Source organism: Uloborus diversus, unplaced genomic scaffold (genome assembly GCF_026930045.1).
Source record: "Uloborus diversus isolate 005 unplaced genomic scaffold, Udiv.v.3.1 scaffold_12, whole genome shotgun sequence".
Lineage (NCBI taxonomy): Eukaryota > Metazoa > Arthropoda > Arachnida > Araneae > Uloboridae > Uloborus > Uloborus diversus.
This window is the reverse complement of record NW_026557876.1, coordinates 11,127,854-11,142,519: the sequence shown is the minus strand read 5'-3', so window position 1 is coordinate 11,142,519 and position 14,666 is coordinate 11,127,854. Positions and strand designations below refer to the sequence as shown.

Here is a 14,666-nt window from a genome sequence, read left to right as displayed (position 1 = left end):
CATTTGGTTGAAAACTGTGATGTTTCCGGAAATATCTCACTTCCACAAAAATAAATAGCAACAGTCCAGTTAAAAAAATCCTACATGAAACTATTTTGATTTTTGGCACCCAATTTGTGGAAATGGCACGTTTTTTCACGTACAATGCTTGAAGTACTTGCAGAACAATTTTGGTAAAATGATTTTGCGTTGCAGAACATAGTAAAGTATTCTGTTTTGGGGCGCAAAAGCTCTGGTCCCAAGGTGTGCGTTATAATGGTCTTCTACTGTATAAGTGATCACTAAATTGGGTACACAATTAGAGAACTTCATGTTCTGAAAGATATTACCTGGACAATCGGGATAGGATAAAGAATTTTGTTCTCACCAATTTCAAGACCATTGGAGGCAGCAAGAAGCAAAGGGATGTTTTCGGCCAAATACTTTTAATGTTTAAAATAATGTTATGATAAAAAAACTCCAAATCATTTTTTAAACCACTGATAATGTACATTTAACTATTAATGAAGCAAAATGACGCTTTAAATGTGACCTGTGCTTTGTTTCTATTCAACCGTTGCATCGCCAGTATAAATAATTAAGGCAGAATTGGGGGGGGGGGGGGGGGTAAATAAATGATTTAAATTAAATCCCATGTTTTAAAATCTTGTATCTTTTTTAATGTATGATTTTCAAGGAATTCATTTTTGAGTTGTTGAAAAATGTGTTTGAATTTATAATGTTTCTTTTGTTTTTAGATTCAGGATACTCTCAAAAAGAGAAAAAAGGAAATCGAGTACTTCCACGAAAGTGAAAGATCAAATTAAAGTCGAGATGAACTGGGTGAGTGAGACTATTTGTGTTTTGCTGTTACTCTACCGAAATGAAACTAAATTTAAGGTAACCCAATGTTTTGCAATAAAAGAATAATGGGACGAGTTTTAAAATAAACTTTTGTTACCACTGCTAAGTTTTGTGCACCTAAAAACTCGTCCAAATGACCATCACCCATTAATTAATTTCAACTTATCAGATTTTTATCGACCACATCAGTCCTCACCAGGGTTGGCTTTTTCCCGTCCAAAACTTGTTTTTCCCATCCCGCCAGGAAAAACTGGGAAATACTGAGAAAATGGTAAATACCGGGAAAAAGTGGTAAAAACCGGGAAAAACTTCCAAATAACAATACGTAAGAAATATTTTGTCTTTCTGAATCTGATGATCTAAAATGAAAGTTAGAAATAAATAGTTATTTTAAAATTCTCTTGGTTTTAAAATTATTCTGTAGGAAAGGAATATAAATAAATTATTGCATAAAACATAAAATTTTTAACAATAATTAATTTCCTAAATAAATATTTTAGAACATAATAAAATAAAATTCTTAAACTTAAAAATACCAGGGTCATCAGGAGAAGCAATAAATAATTTGTGCTTAATTTAAATAAAGTTTTTATTACATTTTTAGGTAGACCTATCAAACTTTTTTTTTAAATTCTGGTTCGTTGTGATATTTACACAGAATGTTTTTTTTTTTTTTTGCATTATCAATAACAGTTGTTGCCAGATTCTTGTCCACTCAAATGGAATGTTTCACAAATTAGTCGAAGACATTTTTATCTGAAGGGATTAGAAATACTGCAAAAAGCATCCAATGTGCTTTGTTACATGATGCTAAAACCCAGGGTCGGATTTAGGGGAGGGCAGGCAGGGCTACTGCCCCGGGGCCTCCACAACAAAGTGGCCCCTACAATAAAATTTTTACAAAATATCCTAACTTTCACGAGTCAGCAAATTTTACGTTTTTTCTCCCCTATAAATTATAGTAATAATACAGTGAAACCTCCCTTAACGGACACTCCCGAATAACGGACACCTCTAATTAACGGACATTTTTGCAAGTCCCAGTCCCTCAATATAGGCCATTCCATGTAATTCACTCTGAATAACGAACACTCCGAATAACGGACAGTTATTTCACAAAAAATTTCCCTTGCGATCGTAGCACTTCCGTTTTTTTTTTCTTCTTTTCACAAAATATCTTAGTAACTGCTTGCCTTACAAAGCTTTTCATCCTCCACAACTGATATCCCCCCCCCCCTTCATTTCCTTATCACTGTTTCTTGGAATTAAAAGGGTGGTAATGGGCAGAAGCAGCGATTGGGGCTTAAAAGTTGGGGGCAGAAAAAAAATGAACTAAAAGACTTAGTACTTTTTGCGAGCAGCAAAAAATGAAAAAGAAAAAAAAGTCATAATTTTGTTACGACTAGTTTTGAGAATATTGAAGCAGATAAGTGAAAACTGATGTCAGTCTAGCAATTAACGTACGTTTTTCTTAAGATTTTAATGAATTTTGAACACAATAACTATTCAAAAGTTTAGAAAAAAGGGGAAACTGGGTGCTTTTTCTAACTGGGGCTCTCGGGAGATGCAATTGAGCAGACCGGCGCCGGTAGTAGTCGGCTTTATGGCGCCGTGGTTTCGTTGGTTTGTTTAATTTTTAGATATGAAAAAGATTTGCCCATATTCAAGGTCATACTGCCAACTGTCAATAATGCAATAGTGATACTCCAGATAAAATAAATAAATTAACCATAAAAAGTAGAGAATTTTCGGAAGCACTGAAATACAGTAAAAAATTGAAAAACTTTTTCCTGAGCAAAGGGAACACTGCAGACTTGCTAAGGTAAATGATTTAAATATTTATATTGAGAAACAGGCTTGTAATGCAAAAAAGAGATGTCAAACTGTTTTAACTGATTACTTTAATTGATTAAATGCTTTTTAAGACAAGTGTGTGCTGTCAGTATACCTTGATTAAGAAAAAACAGATTAATTACTCTTGACGTAAAATGTAGTAAACCTTTCGCAATTGTTTCGATTGTGTTCTACAAAGAAAACAACAGCTCATTTTGAAAAAGGTAAATTAAGTAGTTCCTCCTAATAGCGGACACCTCCCAATAACGGACAAAACTTCTGGTCCCTTGACTGTCCGCTATTCGGAGATTTCACTGTAATATAAAAAAATAAATAGCAGTACCTTCAGGATATATTTACTATTAAAGTGCTGATCGAAAATATTGGATATATACATATATATCAAAATATTTGGATATATATCAAAGTATCGGATATTTTCGAAAATATGATGATCTTTTCGAACCCTGATTAGGGGCCTCCACACTTCCAAATCTGGCCCTGCTAAAACCCAATGTGTAAGTAGAAGACGAAGAATTGTCCATTTTTGTAAATTTTCTTCTTTTTTTCTACCAAGCTATTATTTAATTAGAACTCAATTTTGATATTTTCAAAGATTGTTTTGAAATGATGTTTATGTTTTTAAAAATCAGTTTTTCCCCATGCGGGAAAAACATAGTATTTCCCAGGACGGTAAATACCGGTTTTTAACATGGTATTTACCGGGGGTGGGAGAAACCTTGCTAACCCTGGTCCTCACAATGTTGCTTTGAACGCACAAACTCTTAGATATTTCTTTCCCACTTCTCGTTCCAACTTTGTGTTGTGTATGATTCGTTCCCCCGAAGCAGAATACTTTGACAATCCGTGACGTAAAATCTTTCAACCGAAATGTTTCTGCAAGATCAATTCATGACCCCATAAATGGGTGGTTCCCGACCCACCGATTCGCATTGTTTAGTTCAATGTCACGAATCGAAAAGCACGATGAGTGACAATGTCACGAATTGGTTTCTGAAAAGCTCGCATTTCATAAAACAAGCATCGAGCAACAATGACAACTATCGTCGGTCCGTCGAATCCCCCTGGATTGTAAAAACGGAATGTAGCTATGCATTTTTCATGTATTTTACAGTTTTGTCTTTAGTAAAATCGGGACCTGATAACTGAATAGGCCAACAAGGCCATGGCCTAGGGCCCCTACTTTTTGGGGGTCCCCAAATGGCTACTTTTTTTTTAAAACCAATAGCTGAGACTGTTTTTGCCAATGGCTAAAATTGTAAGGGTTGACTTCAATGGGCCCCCTAATAGCTTTATCGGGCACTGAGTAAAATGCATTGAATGTATGTCCTCCCCCTCCCCCCTGAAAATTTTGACATGTCCCAGGACCACAGGACACGCACACCTTGGAAATAGGGACATGGTTGTGGAAGTTTGTCAAGTGCCAAATGCTTTTTTTTTAATGAAAAAGATTGCGCAAAGTCCATTCCGGGGACAGCAGTCATTTGAGGCAGTGAGAAGCAAAGGGATGCAAGTGGCAAAATTAAAAATTTGAAGATAACCAGTACAAATGGTAGGTGAACCTCTCCTCTGTCTTGGGGTAAGAGATTGTATAGTATCCCTGGTGTATTCCGGTATACAACTTGATTTAGAAAAAAATTTCAATGAAAGCCTACCTAGGATCTGATCTTTAAATGCGTTTTACTTGAAGCTTAAAATAGTCCAATTGCATCTCACCGATTCATTTGTGGAAAGGAGAAATCCGACGAGTGGTGGTGCAGAGTTCTGTTTTGGCGGGACGAAAACAATTTTGGCCATTCGACTGGCCAAAAATGGGTTTTGCCGCCAAAGAGCTGGCCGAAGCTGTACTGCACGAAAGCACACCGACGTGTCGGACATAATTTATGTATTTGTAATGTTTGCACACTCAAATGCATAAATAAAGGGAATAAGATGCATTTTTATAATAATTAAAATAATTTTTGGAACTAATTTAGTGATTTCCACTCAACTTACCTTATCTTCTATATTATTAAAATCTGTTTGAGTCTGTCTGAAAGTCTGAAGCTCGATCTTCTCAAGAACCGCTCCGAGCAGAGATCCGAACGAGGTATCAATCGATTTGAAAATTTTCCAAAGAAAACAGTAAGACCAATCTCGTAATTGTACGACTTTAATTAGCGGAAATATTAATTAAAACATTAATTAACATTATGTTATTCAGGAATTTTTATTTCTTTCCTGTTGTCATTTTGCATATGGGTGAGCAAATAAAATTCTTATAATTGTTTTAAAAGGGATTTTTCGGCTGCTGTCCAAATCTTAAAACAACATTTCCATCTAGAGTTTTATTTTAAATTAGTTTAATATATCTCTTTTATTCTTATATATAAATCCTAAAACTACTCTTTAAAGCATTTTTTTCGTTGAGAAATTTATTGTAAATCAAAAATTCTCTTTTATTCTAAGCAATGCTTTTTATTTGTTTCTGTTACCATTTTACATTTCTGTTAATAAATAACATTTTAACAATTGTTTCAGTGGGACTGATGTCATCAAAACAACCAACCGGGTTAATCGGTTGCTCAATTTGGACATAACCTTTATTTATCGTCTGCCCTTTTTTAAAATTTTTCACAGCCAACGTTCTTAACTCTTTTCGGCATATGAAAGTTATTTCTTTACTTATGTTTCTTTATTGCAGTGTAAGTTTATCATTACCAGCCTCATATTTCAGTAAATTTGAGATGTGCGACTAATTATGTTTATTTCGTTGGACTTTTCCCTTCACATGGGTGAGGGGAATTATCTTTTCGATTTATCCTAACTCTTTTTTTTTTCCTGTTTAGTTAAAAGAACACATTAAATTAAGATTGTTTGGATTTTTTAAAAGGAAACAGAGTTGAACAAAAAAAATTGCTTTTAATGATTTTAACTAATGCTTAATGGTATTTATTAAATCTTGATGCTTTAGTTTCACGTAACAATCTTAACGAGTTTGAAACTGATGTCAGGAGTACAGCAAAAACATCAACTGGACGTCTCTTTCATTTTTTAGGTAGACCGTGCAACACCAGGCATGCAGTTAGTATTAACATTAAACATGGTTCAGAACTGAGACAAAGGGTACTGCAGTGAAATACCAGTATAGCAATCTGTAAGGGACCGCAAATTTTGTTTGTCATACCGGGAATTTCATAAAGGAATGTAAGCAACATTGGGACTACACATTCATTTCATTGAACGAGGACTTCTTACAAGTATTCAAATAATATAGGTAGTTTAAACGAGTTTGAAATTCATTCTGCGTGTATGGGACTATGAGACAAGTATGTATTGTATGATCGACCTTTGGGAACATGCAGTATTTTATTACTTGCATGGGGTGTAAAATGAACTGCTTACTTAAATGCAGTAGACTTGTGGTGATTGTATCTCGGGGCAGCCAAACATATTGTACCTTAGGACATGTTACTAGGTACAACATATACATCGTTCTTAATGAAGATATGTTTAGGAACACGGAACAATGTTCTGATCCTATGTAGTCGCTTAAACACATTTAATGTCAGATAATAATTCATTATTCATAATTTATTATTCATTACCATGAAAAATAATTTTTGTTTTTTGGTGCAAAACTGGTATATGGCTGCAGTGTTAAGAAATTATTGCTGGTCCACTGGTCCCAGACCAGTGAAACCAGCCTCGGACCACCATAAAAATATAATCGTTGGGCCATGGGACCACCAACTGTTGGCTATTTTTGATCACCCTCTGCTAAAAAAAGTTCAAAAGCATTAGCCTAGCCAATGTTTAGCTATTTGTTAGTCAAACTGTTGGTTGACTTCTTTTACAGTTAATTTTATTTTCAAAAGTTTTATTGAATTTTAAATCACATATTTAAATTTTACGCACACTTGGAGGGAAAAATAACACCCTGAAATAGCATATTTAATATTAAGTGTTCACATTCACACATTGTTATTTAATTTTAAGTTTACCATTTTGAACTTTATTCGCAGTACAGTAATTTTACAGTTAAGTGTTTTATCAATGAGCTAAAATTTTTTGGTACAAACATATTTCGTGTTTAATTTAAAGCGGATCAGTGGTGTTGTTTGAGGACCAGTACATATTCACGTTGACTGGTTCGAGGGACCAGTAGGATTTTTTACTGATTTCTAACCCTGGGCTGTATCCTGAATCATGAAGATTTTCCCATAGTACAACAGGATTGTGTCCCGAGGTACAATAGGATGTTGTACTTTGGGACAGCTTGGAACTCTTACTTTAAATAGCTGGCAATATTTTATTTTCAAACTGTCTTAATTTTTAAAAATATATTGTAGAGAAATGTGTTGGGGTATTTTAATGTGACTTATAGAATTTAAATTTGATTCCAAAAATTGGCATTAAAATCAAAATATGATAAGTGTCCAAGGGTCTCCCCTATATATGTATTAAATTATGAATATTTAAAAAGTATTAGGGTACTTAGTTTTAAATAGGACCCCCCCCCCCCCCCACACTCCTGTTTTCTCTTTAAAACTTAAAATATTTTTCAGGAGCACACAAACATCCTCCGTTGGTGTCTAAAAATGCTAATTTTGTTTTCAAATCTAATAATTGCGACCAACATCAAAATCCGTATTGTTTGTAAATTCCTTCATAATATTCTATTAACCAATCTTTTCTTTAACCCAAAATAAATTTTTTTTCTCATTGCATACTTAGATATTGGGAAAATATATATATACATGACAACTCCCAAGAGTGATGTCCCCCTCTCCAAAAAAAGAGACAAGTAATCTTAAAAAAGCTTCCCTTAAAAATGTCACTATTGCAATTTGCACTGTGTAACCACCTCCTCAAATATATAACTACATGTAAATTTTGAAATTTTAAATTATTTGATTTTTCACTGAATTATTTGATTTTTCACAAAGTTATTTCATTTTTCACAAAAAAAAAAAAAAAAAAAAAAAAACCTGTTTACAGGTCCCTGCTTCTGCCAAAATTTTAGATGACCTTTAAGGAAGTTGGGGGAATCAAGGACTCTGGGGTCTGGTGTGTAAATGGGGGGGGGGGAGGGTGCTGCATCCTTCCTCTGGGTGTACCACAGCACTTCTGATACAATGAAGTTGTGTATTGTATCATTTAAAGCTGGGGGAAAAAACCCCAGCAATTTATCACTGATCAGATTAGGGTAACGGCACCAGTAACAAACAGGCTTAAGACATTGCTCTCAGGTTAACTCAATTTTCTGAGCCTTTTCATGTATTTAGATTTCTTAAACTATTTTTCTCTCATGCAACTACATCTCATCTAACGTTTGGCTTCTTCTGGATCGATCCTCCGAATGAATTAGTTCTATTTTTATCTGCCCCATTTCAAGAAAAGGTCCGATCCCCTGTAGCAGACACCGAAAGATCTGATGGAGATCCAGACACTGATCTGATGATACGCAGTAACAGACTGGATAAGGGAGGGAAGGATGAGTAATAGACAAAATTCCCTTTTACTCTTCAAGATGGTCAAGAGTTCTTTACTTTTAGAATTAAAGTCTTATTAAATTCAAATGAACATGAAACACCAGCTAACCTGGTGGTGGCTGCTCATATAACCTTCCGCCACTGCCTTGTGAATTCCAACTGGCGCATAAAATTCAGTCTGATAACACTTTATGGTTGTACCATATTCATGGGCCACAGCAACATCCGTTTTACCTGCCTAAAATGCTTATTATTTAAATCCAAACTTATAACTGTCTGTTACTGGACCCTTGCCTCTTACTGGGGTTGACCCTGATGTTTCACAGTCTAGTGTTTTGAACATTTTAGAGAAATATAGAAGGGATTGACCAATTAAAATAATAAAATGACTGCGATCGAAAGCTCGTGGCAATTACGAGAGATAGAGCTCAAAGCGGAGAGAATTATCACTTTAAAACTTCCTAACATCGAGAAGTAGTGGAAACAATCTGCAGTTCTGATGTCTTAGTCTCTAGCATCCTTTGATTTATTTCTTGTTCACATTTGATATTAACGAGCTCCATCTTTCTTTTCAGACTGATGAAGCAGTTTTAAGACTTGCCCAGGAAAATGTGAGTGAAACTTTTTATCAGTTATTTTTTCTTGAGCTGAACATGTGCTTACATACATGAAATACACCGCCAGCTCAGTCAATTCCAGCCGAGGACTGCAGTTTTGTGCTTATTGGAGGGTGGATTTCCACCTCCAGCTCAGTCACTCCTATGCCGGGCCGATGAGGGCTAATAAGCACAAAACTGCAGTCCTCGGCTGGAATTGACTAAGCTAGTGGTGTATTTCATGTATTTTTTCCTTAGCCCTGGCTATAGGGTGGTAACTTACTGAATATATGTGCTTACATATCTATTCTGCCCAAGTGCTTTAAGAAGACTTAGTGCATCGTTGCAGGGTTTTTAAGTTTTTTTTTCTTGCTGTAAAATATAAAAGATCTTTTTTAAATAAAACATATTCCTAACTATTTACCTTAAACTGTATGTATATTATTTTTTTTTACACATACAATTATGCGAATAATAGTAATTTGAATTGCAAACCATTACTCTTAGTCAGAAACAGTATTTGCGAAAATGTCTGGGGCTGCGTGTCTACTTATACTTCAAATACAGTATGTGTATGTGGATTCATCTTTGAATTTTTATTGCATTAAGAGAGTAGAAAAATATTTAAATAGGAAAGAAAACTTTGATTGGAATATTTCCCAATCAAGAATGAAAATGGACGCTCGTCGCCGGTATGAGTCATCAAAGACGTCATTGGACTACCAGAATGTAAATTTTAGTGGTCAGGTGAAGTCTTGTTCCCATTTTTCTTTCAAAAGCCTCATGATATTTGGAATTTGTAGGAAATTTACCTTCATTTACAGTGCTTAGGTTTTCTTTGTGAGAAAAGATGGATGAAGAATTTTCTACAGCCTTTGTTTTTGTGACCCTACTGAATTCCTCCCTAGCACAGATGAGATTTTGTTGACTCTAAACAGAAAGACACCTCCTGTTGTGTCCTTCTCTTCCCCGATCGTGTCTGTTGAAAACCACCAATTGACTTCACTTTTCATCATTTTGCTTTCATGTTTTTGTCATTTGCTCTTTACTCTTTCACTACTTGAAACCAGGATGAGAAAATGAAAGGACACCATCAGAGTTTTTGCTGAAATCTTGTAGTCGTCTGTTCAATGGACCAGTTTCTCCTTTTTCTACATTTCTACCCGTGCCGATGAGGTGGACTGAGGTCATCCTCATGATTTGGATCTTTCTTTTGTATGATCAATCATGATCTGGATTTTTCTTTTGTTCAAGTGAACATATTCTTCGTTAGAACCACCTACGGTTGGTGGTTCGGGAAGAGAAGGGAGATCCCGACAGCAAGGGCACCCATATAGGGAAGCAAGGGGGGGGGGGGGGGGCTCGAGCCCCCCTTTGAAATTAAAACTTCCTTGCTTTTAGTTCTTTTTTCTTTGCAAAAATGTAAAAACATTTCTCCAGCCATTAATGAATAAGTTATAAAAAATGTCTCTAATCTGTCCTGAAATCAGTTTCCACGGGGAAAATATCCAGCTAAACCCCGGGGGAAATATTTGAGCCCCCCCCCCCCCCCCCCCGTTGCAACTTTGCATATGGGCGCCCGTGCCCGACAATCCTCATACCCAGTCGTGTTCTCAGAAGGTATACTCCATGTACCCCATATACTCTCAAACATTTTTTAGACATATAGCGTATGCCCTCAAGCTTCATAAATTTTCATATTATGACATACTATGTATATGATCACATACACATATTGTGCATTAATGCATTGCTGGGATTATACCCTGGGAAAAATGGATGGGAACATCACTGCTCATACCGACGATATGACGCAACATCTTGCCGCTATTAGAGTCTCAGATGTCGTCCTGTCTGCATCGGCCTCTGGCTCGATTATTCCCTACTCCCGACAGACGAGTTCTGACAAGAAGGAGATGCAGTCTCTGGATGTGATAACTCGGCTGTCTGGTATTTTGCATGTAGCTGTTTCTGCCTCAGCTCTGGCTTAAGGGCGGTAGCTTACTGCTAAACATATTAAATTGGTTCAGGCCACAATGAAAGGTTATTTAAATTATGATTATTTGAGTGAAATTAATTCTAAAATTTGGGGGACAAAAAAGGCTTTTTTTTTGTATTTTCATTCGTCTTAAAGAAAAAAAATGTCAACTTTTTACAACCTATTCATTAGATGATTTATCTAATCACACGAGTGCTAGTTTTTTGAAACTTTTTCGAAAGTTTCTTGCTACTTTTTTTTATTGCATTTTTCTTTTGGCAACCCTGCTTTAACTACTTCTTAAATAATAAAAAGTTTTGAAGTTATCCCAACAGCGAGTCTCATGTGCAGTTTGAAATGATTTTAATTAAATGAGAAAAAAATAACATAGAATTGTTTTGTTGTGTGAGTTGAGGGTTTTTTTTTCATGCATTGATGACTGACCTTGAAAAAGCTATTTGCAACATTTTCTTAACAACCTTTTTTTTTTTGCTTTTTCATTTATTTATATTTTAGCATAAAGCATTTGTACTCATTTTTTGTTCAACTCATAAATGGATCAATCATTATTGTAAAATTAATTATTGCAGTGAAAAGGGAATTATATAAACATTAAAAATAATTATAACTAAAAAAATTTTTTGGGAAGAAAGAGAAGTTACTTTTATGATGACGAAATAAAATGTATGATGCAATTTAATTCTCTACATAAAAGGTTAGTGAACTTAGGACTGGGTAAAAGTCACAAAACAAAATTAGCCAGGTTTAAAAGTTTTGCTTTTGGGAAGATTATTATTACCTACTGATTTTGAATTCATGTAAGATGAAAGGACCCTAAGACCTTTTGGTAAACTCAAAAAAGCGTTTGCTCTAGTTCAACTTGCCAAATGTTTTCAGTTGTAAATTCAATAAAAGTGCTCAAGAGTTATTAGAAGTCAAGGTTTGCTCTTAAGGTTAGGAGAATAATGCTTCTTTTTTTTTTTTCAAATGATGAATCGTATTCAGTTCAGATTGTTAATTTTTCTACTATCAGAAATAGAACGGGTATTGCTTTGAACATGTTTTAAGGCATTGAGTACAGTTTGGCTTTAATATTTCTGACATATATTTCATTTTAAGCTTGTAGCCATGCTATGGGATTTAACTTTCATCTGAGGATTGATTTCATGTCTGTGCTCCTGCAACTGGTAGGGTCAGGTGGGGTGAAATGGGGCGGATTTTGTCTATTTTTTAAAATGATGCCATTTGCAAACCCATAAATTTTTTTTTGTACTTTTTTTAAAATTTCTTCTTTACATCTGATTCTTCCCCTTTAATTTAAGCTGCTTCTCATTGAAATTTGTTGTCATTGACAATCTGAAAATTGCAATTAAAGTATCTGACCCATTCTACCCCACGGTGGGGTGAAATGGGTTTTTAATGGGGTGAAATGGATCATTGCAATAGAAACATACAATAACTAAGAAATTATTATCAAAATACGTACAATAGCCGAGAAAAATTGTTTCCAAAGAACCATTTATTTATTTTAACATATTCAACACCAAAATATTTTGAACTCAAAAATATAATGTCCGCAACAATCCAATTCTGCTCATTCAATGTCTTCAGAATTTGACATCTAGAAACAATGTCTGTATCTTCCTACTCAGGAAAGATGTAGTATTTGCCTGAGTTGGCTTTTCGTAGAAAATTTATGCTGTTGTAATCTTGGTCATTGACTTTATGTCAAGTGATCAACAAATTCTTTTGATGACTTCTTGCCCGTGTATTAGACAAGAACCCACTTCCCAGGTGTTAGTTCTTGCATAAGTAACTTAGACATTTCTTCATCCAAGAGTTGGGTTTCATTCGGTTGCTGCTTTTTGAAGATGTCCAGGCTCTTGCTTTCGTGAGCAATTCTTGCTTTCTCTTACATAAGTGGCATGCCAATCTTTTTTCAAAATTCCTGGCTCACTCTATACCAAGAGTGCCACAATTGCATTTTTCAGAATTAGTCTTTATAAATACCTTAGCAACAATGATTGTATCTTTCTATCAAATGGGGAATCGCACTTTGTAGAGCTGAAGCAATACATTTTTCTTCTTCACTTAGCGTTGTACGTCTAACCAACCTTTTCGACTTTGTGCGCCGGAGACCCATCTCCTCGATGTTTCTCTTGGCATATTATATTTCCTTGCAGCTGCAGAAATTGCTAAATCACCTTCAACTTAAAATTAGTGCAGCCTCTAAATCATAGTCTGAATTTTTTTTTCCTTTTATCTTACATACACCCCAGGCATTTTCATTGAATAAATAAAAAATTTGAATTAGGAAAGAGTAGGTCGGTAATAGGTTGTAAATATGGATGGCAAGTTTAGCTTTTGAATTCTACACATTAATAATACATACTTTATTTTTGTTACCTGTAAAAATCTTCTAAATTTCCGTTTAAGACCTATTTATGGATTTTAAAAGTCAATTTACTCTCATTATGAATTAAAATTCGCTAAGCCTAACTATGCCCCATTTCACCCCACCACATGAAAATAGCAACAAAAAAAGAAAGAATTGATACTTTTTCTACCTGTTTTTTGAAAATTGTAGATGAAAGTCTGTTCTAACTGATAACACTTGAGAATTTCAATTGAAAAAAAATGTATAGCAAGATTTTAAGAAGTTTGTCAGGCTTCCTAAAAATTCGCATGTGACTTGAGAAACAAAATGTCAGTGTAGCGCTCCCAGCAATTTACACAGAAACTTTTAAAAAATCAGAATTGTAGCCAGAAAGCCCCTCATAACTTGTGTAAAGTTTGAGAAAAATTCAGCCAGACCAAAAATTTTTTATTAATAAAAATACACAGCATGACCCATTTCACCCCATGACCCATTTCACCCCACCTGACCCTATAACACTTAGCCAGTTCACGATATGACTCAGAAGAAAATGACACTCTGTGTTTTTTTTTGAGCAATCACGATTGCTTATTGTTCTCGCTTGACTGTTTTGATGTGCTATGATTTTATTTTCCCGCCCTGCAGCGTCACCGTCGACCGGCTCCTCACGATGCTCCTATAGCGAAAACCGTCTCCACATTGCATTAATATCCTACACACACGCACATACATACACAACTACGCACACACACATACACACACAAACACATACACACATGCGTACATACAGACATCTACACATACAAACACATACACACGCACACAACTACCCACACATTCATGTCTGCACACAGACACAAACACATATGCCTACACACACATACACATACTGCCGTGCTAAGCGCAAAAGTCGTATCTGCAGCTGAGGTCAAACCGAAAAACTACTATTTAAAGTTTTACGCCTCCATGTATTTGATCCAGATTTCACTTTTTTAGATTTTTTCAAAAAATAGTTCCAGTTCACAAATGACAATAAAACATTGCATAGGGGTAAAACATGTTATAAAGAACCACCTCGTGACAATAACTCAATTTTGACAAAAAGTGTAGATACCACTTTTGTGCTTAGCACGGCAGCATACCCCCTACACAGAAACACACATACTCCCCCCCCCCCCACACACATAAACACACACGTCTACATACACACACACACACTCGTGATCGCGAAAAACATAATTTGAATACCAGATGTCAAAATTCAAGTTTTTTTTTTTTTTAATTTTTTTAAATAAATTTTCTGTAACGATATATCCCACGCCTAATACAACACCGCCACAAGTTTGTCGATTTTGAGTTACATACATGTCCTGGTGCATTTTTGCTGCCTAGTGCAAAAGTTTTAACCTTATTTTTGAGATGTGTCAGTGCATTACTAAGAATTTAAGCTAAGGCACATTACATTTCAATTGATTTTTCGTGAAAAGTAATTTTTGCCCATGCGGCGATGTTGTACTAGGTGTGTGATATGTGCTAGCTTTACA

General features: G+C 35.1%; 1 protein-coding gene across 1 annotated transcript in view; it reads left to right on the top strand.

Moving 5' to 3' along the window:
* Positions 1–14,666, top strand: part of LOC129232471 (26S proteasome non-ATPase regulatory subunit 10-like) — a 42,918-nt gene that overhangs the window by 964 nt on the left and 27,288 nt on the right. The window contains exon 2 of the mRNA XM_054866616.1: positions 738–822. Coding sequence (XP_054722591.1) covers positions 738–822 — 85 coding nt within the window. The remainder of the gene's footprint in view (positions 1–737; positions 823–14,666) is intronic.